Below are 16,506 nucleotides of genomic sequence, written 5' to 3'. Positions count from 1 at the left end.
ATAACGATGCTGTTTCACTCGAATAAAATCCTCAAGAAGACAACATTAAATCATACATTAACTGAGGCAACAGAGAAATTCAGTCTTGAACCACTCAGGCAGTAAAATATGTGCTGTCAGCTTCAATAAGACAGTGATGAATCCCCACAGGTATGACGCTGATTACTTCATGTACTTCACTACCTACTACTCTGAGTGCGCTGCTGCTTTCATAACTATGGGAAATATTTAAACTTACTAATGACTGTGTGTTTATGTATTGGTTTGCATATATATGGAGATTAAAACGCAGTAGAGGATTCAGTTTCTAAAGCAAATCAGCTGTTCTCCCCAGTCTTGTGTCCCAGTTTGTTTAGCAAGCATTCTTTTCTATGTTTTTATACATGTCCAAACCTCACCGGCCTCGCGTTGTTGCTCATATTCCGCGAAACTTAAAAATGGAAAGTCTGAGCTTTCACGTCGCTCGTGAACGCACCACGAGTCGCTGACGGCCAATGGGGGGCGGTGTCCAGTGACGTCAGGGGGTGGAAGAAAACAGCAGAGCAGGAATCAAAACAAGAAACGGACACGCCTTCGCTCTTAAAGGTTATAGCAGCTTATTCCTTAAAAGCGCTGCTGCGCGAGCTGCACAAAATACAAGCTGTCGTCCACGAAGAGACCAAAAGCAGCAACACAGAGAGAAATCACTGCAGAAACACCAAGAGTCCACTGCAGAAATGGAGTCCACAGAAATGTCAGACCGCGCTGGTAGCAGCCGCTGATAGAGGTCGACAATAACAGTGGCAACACGAGTGCTGTAAAATGCCCAACCAGAAGAACAACAAGGGAAAGAAAAGCAGACGCACGAACAGTAGCGGAGATGAGCAGGAAAATGGAGCCTGCGCGGCCGCAACAGGAGGCGCGGCCGGGGCCGCGGCCGCGGCCGCGGCGGCAGCGGCTGCGCCCAGGAGCGAGCGCTCGAGCGGTAAGAGAGGAAACGGACGCAGATGCAGTCACGTTTGGTGATGCCGCCTTCCTGCAGGCGAAGCTCGGTCCGGGCTGCGGCGGGGACATGCGTGCGCCGCGAGCGACGCCGCCCGCGCGGCGCTCCCGCCGCGTCCCTTTCCGCGCGCACGCGTCACGGTGCCAAACTTTGTTGACCATTGGAGGCGTCCGAACGCGCCCCGGCGCAGGCGGCGCCGCTCGATCACGACTAGAGGCCTCGTATGAATGGAGCGGCTTGTTTTGGTCGCACGCAGCTGGTGCCGAACTCTGCTCAGACCTTGGCTTGCGTTATTTCCGTACAGTGATTTGTGAACTGAACAAGTTGAGCTAGAATCAGAGCGACGGGTACGGGATTTATTATCAGCTGATAAGCAGGAAATGGCACGTTTATACGTTTAAACCTCGCCTCTCGGTCTCCTCTTGGCAAAAGGGGATCGACAGTGATTCCCCACGTATGAAACGTAACCCGAGTCCTGATGACACAACAGCACTTACTGTATCGGAACGCCGTTGCGTCGCTGGACGTTAAATGTGGCGTGCGGGCCTCAGCTGGAGCGAACCGGGTCCAGTGTTCTAGTCGTGGCCCCTCTATGAATACTGACACCGCGCGTCTGCGCGCTCAACTTCAGCTCCATCCCGTGCAAGACTTAAAATAGCTACAAAAGGTTTCCCCTGTTTGGCCCCTGCGCTCCTGCGCCTTCAACAATGTGGGTTAGAAGTTTGGGTTTAAGAAAACCGTCCCACCTCCTAAAATAATATCACAGAAGAACCAGAAACATTGAAGCATCTGTTTACGCCGTGCATTGTTTATTCCTGAGTTTCTGCTTCTTCTGATGATACAGTGAAAACATGATTAAGTCCTTAAACTGCTTGATATGTTCTGCTGCTGAGGATTGACCTGGGAGAGAGAGAGAGAGACAGAGAGAGAGAGACAGAGAGAGAGAGAGACAGAGAGAGAGAGACAGAGAGAGAGAGAGACAGAAACAGAGAGAGAGAGAGAGGGAGAGAGAGAGAGACAGAGAGAGAGAGACAGAGAGAGAGAGACAGAGGGAGAGAGAGAGAGACAGAGAGAGAGAGACAGAGAGAGAGAGAGACAGAGAGAGAGACAGAGAGAGAGACAGAGAGAGACTCCAACATTGCACCGTCCGAGGAAGGAAGCTGCCCCCACCTACAACCAGTGTTTTATCATGAGATGCTGCTGGTCGAGTGTTGGCCCACGTGGGTTTGACTCACATCCAGACCTGACTACTGGCAGGGCTTAAATAGAGCCGCTCCCAGACTCCGACGGCCCGGTTGAAGTTCCTAAACTCATGCAGACGACCTCGCGCGTCCACGGGAACGCTGATGTCGCTGTGGTCCGTTTGCTGTGGGTCTGATGAACCTGCACGCTGTGGCCAAAGCAGCGCACCGTCCGGTCTCTCTGGACTCAGCGGTGCTGGAAACGCTGGTCCCGGTACCGGCCCGGTCCAGCTGTACCGACACAGCGAAACCTCCTGCAAATACACTCCTGTAGTAAAGCAGCTTCACTGATCACTTAAAGTCTGCAACTGATTCAATATTGAACGGTTCCCTGTTTCCCTGTGTCTCTGGTTCTGCAGAGGTCCAGTGCGCCACCCCTCTCAGCTGCAGCCTGAGCCGGGCCATCGACCTGGAGAAGGACGACTACCAGCGCGTCCTGTGCAACAACGAGCTCTGCCCTCACGGCAACTGGATGCATCTGCAGTGCTTCTACGAGTGGGAGAGCTCCATCCTCATGCAGTTCAACTGCATCGGCCGCGCGCGCTCCTGGAACGAGAAGCAGTGCCGGCAGAACATGTGGACCAAGAAGGGCTACGACCTGGCCTTCCGGTTCTGCTCCTGCCGCTGTGGCCAGGGCCACCTGAAGAAGGACACCGACTGGTACCAGGTGAAGCGCATGCAGGACGAGCGCAAGAAGAAGCCGTCAGAGCGCAGCGCGGGGAGGCTGGGGGCGAGCGGGCCGGGCGCCGGGCCCCCGGACGGGTTCTACGACGACCCGAAGAGGAGCAAAGCGGCAGCGGGGGCGTGTGGGGGGGTGAAGGTGCCCCACAGAGCTTCCAGTCAGGACCTACCTCGCAGGCCGTCAGTGGAGCGGCACAGCTCTGCAGAGAGAGGGGCCACAGCAGGGGGGCCCTTCCCTCCGAAGTCCCCGTGCGACTCCCCCGGACAGTCTCCCCCCTCGGGCTTCTCCTTCTCCCCCACCTCCGGCCTCGGGCCGGGGGCCGGGGGGGCAGCGCTGCGGGGGTCCCGTCAGCTGGGGGAGTTCCTCAAATCCGCCGTCCACATGGACCCGCCGAGGAAGCACCTGCTGGTGGGGGGGGCTCTGGGCCGGGGAGCGGGGGGGGGGCCCCACCTGGACCCCGCCTCGGTTCTGCCGCTGCCGCTGTCCTTCGCGCTCCCGCTCCACCACCGGCTCAGCTCGGCCGGCCTGGACGCCCACCCCCACCCGGTGCAGTTCCTGCGGAGGCTGGACCTCTCGGAGCTCCTCACGCACATCCCTCGACACAAGCTCAACACCTACCACGTGCGCATGGAGGACGACGCCCAGGCCGGGCAGGGGGAGGAGCTGCGCAGGTGGGTCTGCGCGGAGCCTGGTCCGGGTCGGGTTCGGGTCGCTCGGTCGCTAACGCCTGCCTCCTCCTGCAGGTTCATCCTGTCGGCCCTCAGCGCCAGCCAGAGGAACGTGGTCAACTGCGCCCTGTGCCACCGCGCGCTGCCCGTGTTCGAGCAGTTCCCCCTGGTGGACGGGACCCTGTTCCTCAGCCCCTCGCGGCACGACGAGATCGAGTACGACGTGCCCTGCCACCTGCAAGGTCAGAGCGGCAGGTGTGGGGGCGGGTGAGGGTGTGGGTGAGGGTGAGGGTGTGGGTGAGGGTGTGGGTGAGGGTGTGGGGGCGGGTGAGGGTGTGGGGGCGGATGAGGGTGTGGGTGCGGGTGTGGGTGAGGGTGTGGGTGAGGCTGTGGGTGTGGGGGCGGGTGAGGGTGTGGGTGAGGGTGCGGGTGAGGGTGAGGGTGAGGGTGTGGGTGCGGGTGAGGGTGTGGGGGCGGGTGAGGGTGAGGGTGTGGGTGAGGGTGCGGGTGAGGGTGTGGGTGAGGGTGTGGGTGAGGGTGAGGGTGTGGGTGCGGGTGAGGGTGCGGGTGAGGGTGTGGGTGAGGGTGTGGGGGCGGATGAGGCTGTGGGTGTGGGTGAGGGTGAGGGTGTGGGTGAGGGTGAGGCGGCGGCGCCGAGGCTGAAGCTTCATGGGCTGCGTCTGCTGAGGAGGAGCTCTCACTGAGGCTGGTTCTGCTCCAGCACACGATGGAGTCACAGCTTCCTTCTCTCGCGTTGCTTTTGACCGTCAGCGTCCGGCGCAAACACAAACACAAACACATGATGCGATTGTGTTGCACTTTGCTCTGTGGTTCGCAGCCAAAGCGACTAATAAATAACTCCCAATAACGGTATTTGAAGCCAGCTGAGTCAGGTTTCACTTCTGTAAAGACTCTTTAGAAGCGATTAAACCACCAAAACGCGGACATGAAAGCTTTTGATCTGGCTTCTACAGTCCAGCATGAATGTGAATCAGCGCAGGGCAGCGTGGAGCCTCTTTGATCGGCCGCTCGGCGCCGTCGATATGCATCATATTATTGGATTATTGGGTCGCAGCCGGAAACGCCCGGCGCAGGAGACACCTGCTGCACGTTTCTGATCCACACCCAGCGTCACGCTGTCGCCCTAAAGCCGCACCACAGACGAGTAACGGCACATTCTCGTGTGACCATGATTCAAGCAGTCGCTGGTGACCGGGCTCCGGTCCGAGCTGCGCGTCCGCGGCGCCGCCCGTTAAGCGCCTCTGCTTCTCCTCACAGGCAGGCTCATGCACCTGTACGCCATCTGCGTCGACTGCCTCGAGGGCGTCCACAAGATCGTCTGCATCAAGTGCAAGTCGCGCTGGGACGGCAGCTGGCACCAGCTGGGCACCATGTACACCTACGACATCCTGGCCGCGTCGCCGTGTTGTCAGGTACAAGCAGCCGCCAGCGCGCGCGCGCGCTCACGTGTCCCCGTCCCCGTAACCACCGCCGCCTTTCTGTCCTCAGGCGCGGCTCAACTGTAAGCACTGCGGGAAGCCGGTGGTGGACGTCCGAGTGGGGATGCAGTATTTCTCAGAGTACAGCAACGTCCAGCAGTGCCCTCACTGCGGCAACCTGGACTATCACTTTGTTAAACCCTTCTCCTCCTACAAAGTCCTTGAGGCTTATTGACAAATGTTGTTCATGTGCGCTAGTTAAGCTGCTTTTGTTCTCATGTTTTTCTAACACAATCTAGGACAGATTTTATTTTTTGGGCCTTAAGGTGATTTTACGTCTTTGCGTTCTCTCTGCGCCGGTCTGTTTTGTATGTACAGGGAAATGTGTGACTCTAGGTAAACAATCCAGTGGTCCAGGACAGTATCTCTGCGGTTACAGAACGGTGTTGATGACGTGTGGACCTGAAGCACGTCTATCTGTGACAAGTGAATGTATCTGTTTGCCAAATTTGCTTTTATTTTTTACCAAAAACATAAAAATGAACCTTGAATAAAGCAGAGAAACACACACAGCGCTTTTATTTCTGAGTGAAACCCGGTGCAATCAAAAAAAAGGACAAGTTTGTTTGTGTGAATCAAGGCCGGATCAAGGCTTGTACGCGACGATGTCAGGGTCATCATCACTGTGATGCTGCCTGGTTCCACATAACAATACAACAATAATCTGCACATGTTACGGTAAGAACGCGTCAATTTCACATGACGAGTACTCAAGTTAATAATCCTGCTCACAAATACTGTCCTTGACTCCTCATTTATGGACCTGATTCTCCTACAGACCTAAAGGATGATACCCTCCAAATCAAACAGAACCTGATTCACAAACCTCCACCTACAGTCAAAGGATTGTGTCCGCGTCATCACGGCTGTGATGAGGCCTCTGAATTCTCAGATCACGGCTCCGTCGTCTCGCTCTTCTTCTTCTCTGACAGCTCCTTGGCTGAAGGAGGTCTGAGGACGCACATGGCTGCTCTACCGTCACGTACGACTTTTGGCCTGGAAACGAATCCCACCATTACTTCCATCTGCTGCACTATCTGCTCCAGGGTTGTGTCCTGTGGAAAGAAAGCCCTTAATACTTGACGATAAATCTCTTAGTCAGCATTATTAATGCGGGTGGAAAACAGGTTCCACGCGCTTGCCCTCACCAGGTTGACTGCAGCTCCTCCTCGTCCTGATCGCAGCGTGATCCTAACGTGGTGCTTCTTCTGCAGCCAGTTCTCCACCTGATTCAGCTTGGTGGTGATGTCGTGAGACGCGATGCCAGATGAGAAGGTGAGTTCCTTCACCTGCACAGTAGCTGGGAAAGAAACCTACCAGACTCAGTGATAGAAATGCACCATCTTAAATCTAAACTGAATGTTTGCAGTCAGAGAAGTGCTTGTTTTAAGATGGTGGTGCAGATGTTGGAGCTGGGATGTGAATGCACATCACATACCTGCTTTTGGCTTCTGTTTCTCCCGCAGTTTCAGCTGCTCTTCGTGGATTTTTTTGCCGCTCATCAGCTGGTAGACTGGAGGATCCTTGTCTTCACTGAGCAGCACCAATTTAAGTCCCTGCTCGTCCATGATTTTGATCACATGTGCGCGATGCATGGCGCCCAGGTCGTCCCCCGTCTCACTGATCACCTGTATGAGGCGGTGATGGATCTTGCGGCCAACGCTGCTGATTGTGGCATGAGCTCGAGGATCCTTCCTTTTCTTGGGTGCAGGAGCCTGTTCTGTGTCGTCTACTGCTGTGCAGAACGGGGACCGTCTCAGGGAACCGGGAATGTGGGTGCTTTCACGGTACTTGAGAAACCCCGCGGCTGGTGTTCTGCAGGCGGGAGAACTGCCACTGACGGCCCGCAGCGTGTGGACAAGCACCCACCTCACACAACCTGAAGACATGTTCTATGGACAGAACAAAGACAAGGGTGGACAATAACGTAGGTCCAATTTGAACTGAACAGAGTGTCACCAATTGTCTAGGACAGTCTGTATCATTAGCACCACCACTGGACGCCTTAGATTAAATGGTTTGATTAAACAGCACACACATTTTTCCAAAACAACAGGTTTGATGTCACTGCTCAGCAGACACCCCGTTGACTTCATGTTTAACTGTCGGACGCTTGTTTCTATTTCAGGTTCTAAGTCTTCCATTAAACCAACCGAACCCCTAAGCGAACAGACGTGATATATTTAATGGTGCGCTGTACTCACTCCAGGTCACCGTCGTGTTTTCATGCTGTCAACTGCAGGGGTGACTGATCTGCAGCGACTTCCGCCATGCGCTTCTTCTCTGACTCTGCCTCACTTTCGCCGCACTGCGCCGCCGTGCTGCCCTCTAGCGGACACGACGAGCAAGTCACTAACAAAAATGAAAACTAGGAATGAAAATGTTTTTTTTGCCTTAATGTTTTATGTGTGGTTTGTATTAGCCTTCGCTTTGACTGCCATATGGTAAAGAAATGCTATTTAAATAGTGATGCACAGAGCTTCCAGTGAGCCTTTCTTCTCATGCTTCCCTCTACACACAAATTTTTATGTTTGCATCTCATCATGCAAAACAAACAGTAAAAACACTTGGAAACCTTTAGAACCACCCTGAGTGACATTATTGTTGTTTAACACGCGGGAAAAAGAGCTAGCAATGTTAGCTGACATAGCTAGCTCATTAGCTACATTAGCAGCTAATAATAATAGTTGGATCCAGATGACAGGCTGGGTTCTCCAGGCTTTATGCTAAGCTAAGCTAACTGACTGTGCCTTTGTGTCTCTGCAGTTGAAGTTTTGGAAAAAAATGTATCCAAAACTACAATCACACCTGCTCCTTTATATTAAAACATGCAGGCACTTTAAAGGAAGTGGGTAGATTAATTAAAGGAAAAGGAAAAAATATCCTGTTTTCTTTAAGCTATAAGCTGGAACAGTCTGACTGACGGCTCTAAAAGGAGCATGTATTCAGATGTGGGAACATTTCACTGGAAACAACTTTCCTGCTCATGCTTTTCAATGGCTGCTATAAATAAAGCCAGTAGATCTCATCAGCTGGCGCAAAGAAAAGTGGAACTTTGCAGCCTTAGCTGCTGGAAATAACACAGGTATAACGTATCGATAGTTATTACTGATACTAACTGTGGGAGGTAGTTTCATATTCATAGACCTATTGTTTTAAAAATTCATTTTATATCTTGCAAAACGTGCGATAAAACATAATATTCACTCACTAACATGAAGACATTTCTTTACATTTGCAGAAAGATAGAAACAATCCTGTTTACATCTAAACTGAACTAAATCTGTATTGTGTGTGTGACACAGCATTCCGTATGGGTAGGACGCATTTTGGTAACTCAAATGCAAATTGTAACCTTTCTCTCTTTTTTTTATTTTATGGTAAACAAATGTGAGCTGGCAAGTGACACTACAGAGTTTACAGACTTTATAATGAAAGCTTATTACACCTTCATAGTTCATTTGAGAAGTGATTGATTTTAGGTTTTAGTTTTTTCTGTCTTTTTACATTTGTCTTTAACTGATGAACAACTGACTTTTGTCTGCAGGTTTGTATGTTTTTTATTTTTCCCTCTAGGCCTTATAAAAACAACTGGCTTTTTATGAGATCCACCATCGACCCTGACACTCTTACATCACCTGTGGATGTTCATCCATGCATGGTGGTATTATAGTTATAGTTTGCATAGAAGAGCCTCATTAGTATTTATTTCTTGTGCCTTTTTCAGGAATGTAAATTTGCAAGACAAATTTTTGCTGTGCGAGCTACGCAAAGTGTGTTTGACATTATAATCCACAGGTCCAACAGAGTTAGTTTAGTGTAACTGTTCGGCGCTTGACTTTGCTTCAACCAAAGAAAGGTATGAACTGGAATGTTAAATATGCAAAATACTTCTTGTTTTGTGTCATTATTCTTTACTTCAGAGCATTGTGACTATTTATCTGGTGTAGCAGTGAATCGATTTCACTTCTTTAACCGTATCATCCAGAGAACATGACACGCAGACGCTGCATCGCTTGGGTTTTGTTGCTGGGACTTCTATGGATGTCACCTATTTGTAAGTACGATCAATTTCAGAGCATTCATGTCTGATTCTGTTCAACAAGGTCCCTAAGTATCCCCCATAAAATGTATCTACACATATGATAATGTGTGCTGATACTGTGTGAAATGTTTTTAATTTGACTATTAGCCCGAGTTCATGGAATATTTGAAAGCTGTTTACCCTCAAATAAAACTGCTGTGGTTGGTGACAAGTTCTATGACGTCTACAATATTACAGGTAAGTAAAAACATCACAATTTAATTGTGGTTTTATCACAAATTATCACAAATGTATCACCTCTGTTTCCTCTTACAATTATTCAGTATCGTTAAACTGGCTCCTGTCGTCTCTTCTCGCTGTTTCTCTCAGGAAATCTTTGTGTAACATTTCTAAACAGAAACGCATCTTTTAACAGTGAGTACTACTTATATATGTAATTACTCAAAGGATTTTACAGATACAAATGTTAACACTTTGTTTGTTTTAATTAACTAGAAAACTTGACCGATACACGGCCTCAGTGGAATTTTAATAATCTGTACATCTCAAAACATCTTATTAACCTGAATTTTAGTATGTACGTCTTATGGGGAAAGTGCAATACAACAAGCTACTTATACAACGGTAATACTTCATTTATTTTAATATTTGTAAATACATATAATTTTCTAATGTGGTGAGCAATATGTTATGTTATGTGAACAATAACATTTAATTTTCCCTTTTTTTATTTTTATTTTTTTAAATCTAGCATCATGTGACTACAACCTCAATGAAACAGGTGAGCCTGTCTCCTATAGTTAAGTCTGGGGTATAAATGTGGATGTAAAATAAGCGCGATTGAAGTTAAACATGAATATAAACTGAAGCTCTTCCATCGTTCTGCTGGCTCTGTGTTTACTCCTGACTTTCTTTCTGTTAACAGAGCAGTGCCATGTTAGATGTATCCAGACAGGGACAATATGTAAAAGCAGCCTTTATGATGAACAGGGCTGCAATAAGTGTGAGTCTTTTTAAGATACATACAGTACAGATACTCATATCAGTGAGTAAGTGCACTACAAAGACCTATATGTTGATATGTTACATTAACATTTAAAAAAGATTATATGATAATATAAAAGAATGAAAGTGTCTAAAGCGCAGACTCATTTTACTCTATAATAATGGCTGATATTAAACTAGATGTTCCTTCCTTTCAGCTGAAACAAATGACAGGTACATCATCGATGTTACAAACCCAAATCAAACCTGCCTGAGCTGTAATAATCCTGCTAAGAAACCTGATGAATCCATTAAAGTGAATGTAACGGTGACTCTTACGCCAGATGGAAACGTCAAAGCCTCTGACGCTGTGTAAGTCATTAAGTCATCCTTCATGATTTAATTATTTTAAAGCACACTTATATATGGGGTCACTGCTCTAGATCTATTGCATAGACATGTGTTCAAAAAAGAATATGACACCCTGTTTTTATGACCTCATGAAATGTATGTTTTTTAGGAAAGTGATGGATAACATGGGTGATCTTGTCTCCTCCATGAACTCATCTTCAGCTGCATTATCTCTAGGAGATGGAATCACTGGAGTCATAGTGGCAAACAAAGACCCAGTAGACATAGCTGAGGTCTCCTTTGGTTATGCCTCCCCTAATGACAGCATAACTGTAGGTGGCTTTGCCCTTTAATAATGTGTGTGTGTGTGTGTGTGTGTGTGTGTGTGTGTGTGTGTGTGTGTGTGTGTGTGTGTGTGTGTGTGTGTGTGTGTGTGTGTGTGTGTGTGTGTGTGTGCGTGTGTGTGCGCGTGTGTGCGCGTGTGTGTGCGTGTGTGGGTGCGTGTGTGTGTGTGTGTGTGTAGTCCTGTAGGGGTGTTTTTATCTCAAACTGACAAACTGCAACGCTGTGCTTCTTTTTCTACAGATTTTAAATAGTGAAGGTAAATTGCATGGCTTCTCAAGATCTGTGTCCGTGTCCAAAGAAGCTTTTGAAAAAGCTCTCAAGTTGAACGTTACGCTGTCCTTCGCAGCTTTAATGAGATTCAACAATATGGAAAAGGTAAGAAGGCCATCACCTTGAGCCGGATCCACCTTCCTGATGCCGTCATGTTAATGTTCTGCTGTTCCACGTCTTCAGGACGCGTTGAACAGCACTGTCTTAGGTAACGAGGTTGTAGCGCTCGAACTGGGAGCCAGTATCTCCAACCTCACGGATCCTATAAACATCACTTTTCGGAACATGGAATACGTGAGCTACAATGTTTGGTGGAGTATTTCTTGGTCTATGAGTCTGGAGCTTATTTGTGCTCGTTGTGATCTTGTTCACAGGACTGGATTCCAACCTGCCACTCATGGAACGGTCAAGGTAATTATTTCCTAATTAACACTGATTTCAGACCTACCGCTAAATACTTGGTGACACTGACTGAAGCGTCAACGAAAGACTGTCCACTTTTGTTCACATGATGTGTCTTTGTCCTAGGAAACCAAACAACGTGGACTCAAGATGGATGTAAGACCATAACAAACGGATCCACCATCACATGCCAGTGTTCACATTTGACCTTCTTTGCCATCTTAATGGTGTGTTTACACTTTCCTGTGCACGTCTGTCTTAGCTCTTTGGACCTTGCTGCAAAATTTCTAATTATTGAATATTTTCCAGCTTTGGCACCACTGTCAGTAATTACGGTGTTGGTTTTCTGCCTTTTTCCAGACTGCTCCAAATATAACCATCTCTAGTTCTGACTTGAACAATCTCACTATCATCACCCAAGTGGGTTGTGGCTTGTCCATGTTTTTCCTCAGCATAGTCCTCTTCATGCACTTTCTTATGAGGTAATGCCATTTTGCTACTTTTAGGAATAGATGTGGTTCAATGTTCTAAACCAAAACATTTGTGTTTATAACCAATCACGTGTTTGTTGGCCTTATAATTATGGAAGGCCTTAACATGGGAAGTGCCTTATCAATGCAATTGAATTTAAATGAATTGAACTGATCAATAGAATTTCCACTTATATATGATGTCATAATCATACAGATGTACATCATAATACAGGAAACACCTTGGGTTGATCCCTGGGTGGTTCCACCCTCACTGGTGAAGAAAGGGTTTCAGCTTTCAGGTCAAAGTCAAGACAGTGTCTCAGCAACAGCACAGCACTGTGCAGCAGGGAAGTTAGAGTGAAGAACAGAAGCTTCACTGTTCGAGGCCTGTGGAAAACGCTTCATGCAAATCACACGCTACATTCGTCATTGACATTGTTGGTGGTTGGTTACATCAAAACAAACAGTCAGTATGTAAATGTTTAAAAAAAAATAATAACATATTCAAATATCCCTCGCTACCTCAGGAACATCTGTACAATCACCTCACACTAAGCACAAACTCTTCCAGTCTGAGCTCATCCGTGTTCCAGATGACGAGTCTCTGGTGCTCTGTCGTCACAGGAGGACCAAGGCCAATAAATCCACAAGGATGCTGATCCACCTCGTGGCGGCCATGTTCCTGCTCAACTTCACCTTCCTCATCAACAACTTTGTGGCGCAGATGAAGAGTTCTGTGGGCTGCACCGCGATGGCAGCCCTGATGCATTACTTCATGCTGGCCACGTTCACCTGGTTCGCTGCTCAAGCCTTCCACCTTTGCCTCCAGCTGTACACGGGAGGCAAAATCGAAGTCCATCGTTACATGCTGAAGGTTTCCATCACCAGCTGGGGTGGGTTCATTGCAAACGCCTCCTCTTTGCGGGTTCACCATCACATGAATGACACGTTAAATGGTTCATCAGACATTTCAAATCTTCTCTGCTTTCCAGTAATACCGACTGTAATTGGGATTTCATTGCTGGCTACTAATAAATATGGTGAGCAACTCATCGCTGTTGACAACTCTACAAACCCTGTGGCTATGTAAGTTTTCAGACTATATGAAGCTTGTGGATCATAAAGCAGAGAATGTGGGTGAAATGACATGTTGCTCCGTCCCAAGGTGCTGGATAACGGACGTCAACGTCCACTACATCGTCAACATCGGTTACTATGGACTGGTCTTTCTCTTCACCTTCACCACCTTCATCATCATCGTGTCCTGGCTCGTTTGTCTCAGGAGGCGCAACGGTGCATCTAAAGTTAACAAAAAGGGCAAAAGCATAATGTCCATAATGGGACTGTGCTGCCTGCTGGGTCTCACGTGGGGGTTTGCCTTCTTCGCCTACGGGGTGCTCCAGATCCCTGCCTACTACATTTTCACAGTCCTCAATTCATTTCAGGGTAAATTATCTAGCAGTTCTGAATATGACGTTTGTAAATTTATTTCTATATAATTTAATGAGCAACATTTACACTCACTGCTCCACTTTAGTAGCCAGAGTACAACATAGTGAACTGTTCCACAGTAATACTCAGTGAATCAGTTAATGTGTATATTATACTAATAAAGGCATTCTTATATTTCCTGGATGCATTTTACCACAGCTCTAAGTTACACGAAGCCAATGATTTATATCGGTTTTGGTAAAATGACAAATTAAACTCATTTACAAACAGTAAGTGTCAAATAAGCACAAGCTGCAGCACTTACACAGTGACTGTTTCTCTCTACTGCAGGTTTCTTCCTGTTCATCTACTACTACAACACCAGACAAACACCAGCGAGTGGCAAAAGTGACACCAAAAGCAGCACCTGCAGCAGCGCGACGGTTCAAACCAACATTGACGTCGTGATGAACCCCTACGCGAACTTTGGCAACAAAACAGAAAGCCTCATGAAATGAGTAAGACTTTATGACCAAAGTAAAGGACAGGAGCACGTTAAGACTACATTTTAGCAATAAAACTTAGTTTAAATATTTTTAGTCACTTTCAGAGTCTTAAAGATTTGGATTTCTAAAATTACTTCCATAACATACAACACACAACATAATTTTATGCATAAATGTCAGTTCTCAATGAATACAGAAATTATCAGTTCTCAATATTTCTCACATTAAAGTAATTGAAGTTGCTGTGTGTAAAAGCTTATTTAGAGTGAAAAGGTAATAAAATCAGAAATATAACACAAACAAGTCTTTATTAATAATACAATACCTTTAGTGCATTTAGTGGCACTAACATCAATTCTGTATGTACACATTGTTTTCTAAAACCGTTCAGAGTAGGAGAGCTTCTGCTTCCCTCAGATCCTTTTCCAATTCGGCTGCTTCTAGAGAAAAGCTTTCCCGTTCTTGCATCATAAGCTCCCGTGTATGAGTTAGATCTGTCATAGCTGCTTGGATTTCCTGTACATTAGAGGACAAACCTAATGTGAAGCGAGTTGAAACAAGTATCACATTTACGCCCGTCAATACGACCATATTAATGCTTTGACTCACCTCCAGCCGAACACGTTGCTGTGATGCAGTATTGCTAAAAGCGATTAATTCATTCAGCAGGTCTGTGGAAACACTCTGAAACAGAGAAAGGTGAAAAAGTTCCATGAGTGGCACTAAATTTTATTCTCGGGGAAATTAACCTTTCTACATCTTTCAGACAGGTGCTGAACCTTCTAACAGAGCTCCCTCCCTTTTGATTGCATACTTAACCATCTAAATGATATGACCTTTGATCATTTGAATGATTAATAATATACGCAGTAAATTTTAAAATTGGAAGTTAAAGTTTCTTTCTTCACTTTTAGGATTTAAGAGGATACGAGGTACAGAACAAATCATAGGTGTTTGGTTTTCCACCTATATTTTAGTTGTAGATACTTGTGTAATTCAGATTCTTATGTTTTGATTCTAAGGTTGATGAAGTGTATAACATTTGAAACATGGCTGAAACATATAACAATATATAAACAACATGCATGCAAACTGAAATAAAAATGTTTTTACCATAACTTTCTTTCTTTGATCTTCGTTCTCTTGTGCAGCTTCTCCAACCTTTTCTCCTAAAACTAACGAAATCGTTTTTTATTTCTATCAAGTGAAACTGGGTTTATGTTTTTTTTAAAGTATCTATTTACCTGGGTCTATTTTTGCAGAAACGAGTAGAACATGACAATCCGTCAAATTCTTCTTTACTTCTGCATTCTCCTTTTCAAGGTCACTAAATCTCAGCTCCAAGTCTCTTACTCTTTGCTGTTAAGAAACACATTGATATAGTATAAATGTGTGTAAGCTCAAAAAAAACATATTGCAGAACTGCCGATAAATCTGCCTGAACAAATACAGTGATTCGAGAACTGCTTGTCCCACCTGTGTCTCTGCGAGATCTTTCTGCAGCTCCTCATTGAAAGCTGTCAAGTGCTGGTTCTGCTCCTTCAGATCTGCCTGATTGTACCTCACAGAGACTCTATGCACACACAAACTTGTGAGGAACAGGCTCATTCCAGTTCTGTGTCTAAACCATGCTGTGTAATGCCCAACTTACCCTTTAACAACTTTAGGCGCGATGTTTTTTCTGACAAAAGTGGAAAGCTTTTATTTAATTGAGGGAGAAACTGGGATATGACTTTACATGTTTTCGTGAATAGGGTAGTAGCACATTATACAGTGCATCTTTTTGTTCATATGCTGTTTTGGGTTGTATGATATGTTCATGTTTCAAACTTTATATATGCAGTTCATTATATGTAAAGATTTCTTACCTTTGTATGTTCTCTTTTTTAGGTTTAAGGCCAGCATCTGACTTTGTGGCCATTTTTGCAGTTTCTGTGTCTTTGGGTTCTGGTTTATGATTTTTTTTATTTTCGGGATGTAGATGCAGACCTTGTACAGAGAAAGGACAGAATAAAATAAAATACACATTAATTGAACTATCCACTAACTATAAGTGCAAAAACAGCTATTGCTGCTCACTTCTTGGGATTTTTGAAGACATTCCTCTATCCTAAAACAATGTCGAAGTCACTGAAATGGGAAAATAATTGGATTTAGCAGCTGATGAACATATGAGAACATTTATCAATATGGCAACATGTATCACAACAATATGGACATTTATCAGATTAGTTCTGATACTATTGCTTTTGTATATTTTACAGATGTAATGTGAATCCAATTTGCCAATCTTCAAATATTAGCTAAATGCTAAAAACTGACAGATTTTTAATAGTTTGGTGCCGTTTGCTCATATAAGAAAAAGAAAAGAGAACGCAAGCCCAGTTATGTTTGCTACCATCGGATTCACAACATGACGGAAACCTACTAATATTACCAATCATTAGCAATCGTTATCAATAACAACACTAATACGCACCTTTGACCGTGACCAGGGACAAATGTGCTATTTATCGACAGTCAACGAATTCACACAATTTTCAAACAGGCGTCCCGCCTTCTGTTTCTAGCGTCAGGGACGCGTACGTCATTTCCGGTGTACGTAAAACTAAAAATCACAAATTCTG

General features: G+C 46.1%; 4 protein-coding genes across 8 annotated transcripts; 2 read left to right on the top strand and 2 right to left on the bottom strand.

The window, feature by feature from the left end:
* Positions 1 to 502: 502 nt before the first annotated feature.
* heca (hdc homolog, cell cycle regulator) lies at positions 503 to 5,580 on the top strand. Its single transcript, XM_029140567.3, has 5 exons — positions 503 to 964; positions 2,583 to 3,576; positions 3,649 to 3,815; positions 4,852 to 5,006; positions 5,083 to 5,580. The coding sequence occupies exons 1-5, from the start codon at positions 802 to 804 to the stop codon at positions 5,245 to 5,247; spliced, it is 1,644 nt and encodes a 547-aa protein (XP_028996400.1). The 5' UTR covers positions 503 to 801; the 3' UTR covers positions 5,248 to 5,580.
* On the bottom strand, positions 5,564 to 7,395 carry mtif3 (mitochondrial translational initiation factor 3). Its single transcript, XM_029140569.1, has 4 exons — positions 7,277 to 7,395; positions 6,511 to 6,964; positions 6,221 to 6,372; positions 5,564 to 6,127 (listed from the first exon to the last, which is right to left on the bottom strand). The coding sequence occupies exons 2-4, from the start codon at positions 6,959 to 6,961 to the stop codon at positions 5,966 to 5,968; spliced, it is 765 nt and encodes a 254-aa protein (XP_028996402.1). The 5' UTR covers positions 6,962 to 6,964; positions 7,277 to 7,395; the 3' UTR covers positions 5,564 to 5,965.
* LOC114849725 (adhesion G-protein coupled receptor G5-like) lies at positions 6,958 to 14,997 on the top strand. 3 transcript variants are annotated; one of them, XM_041069397.2, is made up of 18 exons: positions 6,958 to 8,931; positions 9,061 to 9,129; positions 9,265 to 9,354; positions 9,487 to 9,531; positions 9,692 to 9,741; positions 9,869 to 9,898; positions 10,043 to 10,120; positions 10,320 to 10,473; positions 10,622 to 10,784; positions 11,038 to 11,172; positions 11,251 to 11,361; positions 11,442 to 11,478; positions 11,596 to 11,696; positions 11,830 to 11,951; positions 12,567 to 12,835; positions 12,908 to 13,028; positions 13,108 to 13,388; positions 13,725 to 14,997. In XM_041069397.2, exons 5-18 carry the CDS (start codon positions 9,693 to 9,695, stop codon positions 13,889 to 13,891), a joined length of 1,818 nt encoding a protein of 605 aa, XP_040925331.1. In that variant the 5' UTR covers positions 6,958 to 8,931; positions 9,061 to 9,129; positions 9,265 to 9,354; positions 9,487 to 9,531; position 9,692; the 3' UTR covers positions 13,892 to 14,997. The 3 variants fall into 3 exon arrangements, with proteins under 3 accessions (XP_040925331.1, XP_028997263.1, XP_040925330.1); XM_029141430.3 differs by having other exon boundaries at positions 9,613 to 9,741; positions 12,935 to 13,028; XM_041069396.2 differs by having other exon boundaries at positions 9,613 to 9,741.
* On the bottom strand, positions 14,171 to 16,503 carry knstrn (kinetochore localized astrin (SPAG5) binding protein). 3 transcript variants are annotated; one of them, XM_029141434.3, is made up of 9 exons: positions 16,359 to 16,466; positions 15,959 to 16,009; positions 15,748 to 15,868; positions 15,531 to 15,560; positions 15,356 to 15,452; positions 15,124 to 15,238; positions 14,993 to 15,048; positions 14,489 to 14,563; positions 14,171 to 14,395 (listed from the first exon to the last, which is right to left on the bottom strand). In XM_029141434.3, exons 2-9 carry the CDS (start codon positions 15,978 to 15,980, stop codon positions 14,267 to 14,269), a joined length of 645 nt encoding a protein of 214 aa, XP_028997267.1. In that variant the 5' UTR covers positions 15,981 to 16,009; positions 16,359 to 16,466; the 3' UTR covers positions 14,171 to 14,266. The 3 variants fall into 3 exon arrangements, with proteins under 3 accessions (XP_028997267.1, XP_028997266.1, XP_055362339.1); XM_029141433.3 differs by having other exon boundaries at positions 14,993 to 15,054; positions 16,359 to 16,465; XM_055506364.1 differs by lacking the exon at positions 15,959 to 16,009 and having other exon boundaries at positions 14,993 to 15,054; positions 16,359 to 16,503.
* Positions 16,504 to 16,506: the final 3 nt, after the last annotated feature.

The sequence above is a fragment of the Betta splendens genome, chromosome 24 (genome assembly GCF_900634795.4).
Source record: "Betta splendens chromosome 24, fBetSpl5.4, whole genome shotgun sequence".
Lineage (NCBI taxonomy): Eukaryota > Metazoa > Chordata > Actinopteri > Anabantiformes > Osphronemidae > Betta > Betta splendens.
This window is presented reverse-complemented; position numbering and strand designations above follow the sequence as displayed.